Source organism: Phragmites australis, chromosome 3, assembly GCF_958298935.1.
Source record: "Phragmites australis chromosome 3, lpPhrAust1.1, whole genome shotgun sequence".
NCBI classification, from domain to species: domain Eukaryota; kingdom Viridiplantae; phylum Streptophyta; class Magnoliopsida; order Poales; family Poaceae; genus Phragmites; species Phragmites australis.
This window is the reverse complement of record NC_084923.1, coordinates 22,749,182-22,750,653: the sequence shown is the minus strand read 5'-3', so window position 1 is coordinate 22,750,653 and position 1,472 is coordinate 22,749,182. Positions and strand designations below refer to the sequence as shown.

At 46.0% G+C, this 1,472-nt stretch overlaps 1 protein-coding gene across 1 annotated transcript; it reads left to right on the top strand.

The window, feature by feature from the left end:
• The first annotated feature begins 641 nt into the window (after positions 1-641).
• LOC133911098 (uncharacterized) lies at positions 642-1,169 on the top strand. Its single transcript, XM_062353312.1, has 2 exons — positions 642-878; positions 1,047-1,169. Exons 1-2 carry the CDS (start codon positions 696-698, stop codon positions 1,167-1,169), a joined length of 306 nt encoding a protein of 101 aa, XP_062209296.1. The 5' UTR covers positions 642-695.
• The last annotated feature ends 303 nt before the right edge of the window (positions 1,170-1,472 follow it).

Here is a 1,472-nt window from a genome sequence, read left to right as displayed (position 1 = left end):
TGTCTTTGTACCCGGCATCTAGAAGGAAAAGTGTATTGCACCCATATACATAGCTTCATGCATGAAAAGAAGTGTTTTCTGTCTGATCACTACGGGACCCTACAATTAGGACAGACAGTTGGTGAGTTTTGAAGCTGCATTAAAAATCTGGTTGCTTTAGATGACACAATTTAATTATCACTATTACAGAACTGTTCAAAAGTGACATCATATCAGTACCGGTTGAACAATAACCGTTACTGAAGTGGTATCAGTACCGGTTTTTAACATCTCGCGTCCGAACAGTGATGGATCCACTGAAAACCGACACTAATAGTCGGTATCAGTGTCGGTTCGTGCTACGAATCGGCACTGATACCGACCCATTAGTGCCGATTGTAGACGGAACTAGCTGTGAAGTAGCTCGAACCCGAAGTTTCCTTTCAATCGAACTTTGGCTCTCTCACAACGTCCGATCGAGCCGCTTAGTCTTATCTCTTCGCGTCCACTTGTCCGTTTTCGCTCGGTCTTATCCCTTCGCGTCCTCCTCCTCCCCATCGGCTTATCTCTCTCTCTCTCTCTCTCTCTCTCTCTCTCTCTCTGCCTCCCCACCTCCTCCACGCCAAACGCTGAGGTGGTGGTGACTGCGGGCGGCATGTTTATGACAAGGGGTCGTCGGGCGGCAACCTGCCATCGTAGACGACGAGTTGTGGCCGATGGAGGAGCACAAGCATCGGGCGCTTCGTCACCTGCTACGGCGGGCCAAGTGTCCACTGGAGGAGTTTGCAGCCGCCATGAAGGAGGTGGTGGAGCAGCTGGAGAGCGCATACCTGGACCACACGCGTACTAGGAGAATCACGGGGAAGATGACGACGATTTCGAGGGAGATGGAGGAAGAGGTGAGCTCGCTCGCTCTAAGCCTTCGTCTATGCAGGCTATGACCACATGTCATATTGTTTCGGTTAGTTAATCGGTGTGAGCTGCCTCAATTTCCTCTCAATTCATGGAGATTTGGGAGCATTTCCTGCTCACAAACGCATTCTGGTGACGCTGGAAGGGTTTTGCAGGAGCGGAGCACAATATTGGCGTCCATGGAGACCACCGCAGGGGCGAGGAAGAGGCATAGATGCGAGCTTGGGTACAGGGATGAAATTGATGTGAGTTTGCCATGTGCAGTACTTAGTTTGTAAACTTTTGTAACACCCTGATTTTCAGATTTCTCAAATTTCTAAAATTTTCCAAGAGTATTGAATAGCTTCACTTGTAGTATAGGTTTAAAACCTATTTTCTTAATCAATCAATCAATCAATATAGGTTATTATTTTGTGTGTATTGCATGCTGAGTTTTTTTAGGAGCCAGGTAAATGCATTAGAGTTCTTTTTTCTTTTCTTTCTCTTTGGTGTTTTGAGTGAAAAAGATTTTGAAAAGGTTTTTACAAAAATCAGTAGTGAATAAGTTAAGGATCGTAATGGTTGTAATTCAAAACCCTTGA

Excerpts from the sequence above, each read along its gene's own strand:
- LOC133911098 (XM_062353312.1), top strand. The coding sequence starts at position 696 with ATGGAGGAGCACAAGCATCGGGCGCTTCGTCACCTGCTACGGCGGGCC. Across the intron at positions 879-1,046 it reads CGAGGGAGATGGAGGAAGAG|GAGCGGAGCACAATATTGGC; the intron begins GTGAGCTCGCTC and ends AGGGTTTTGCAG.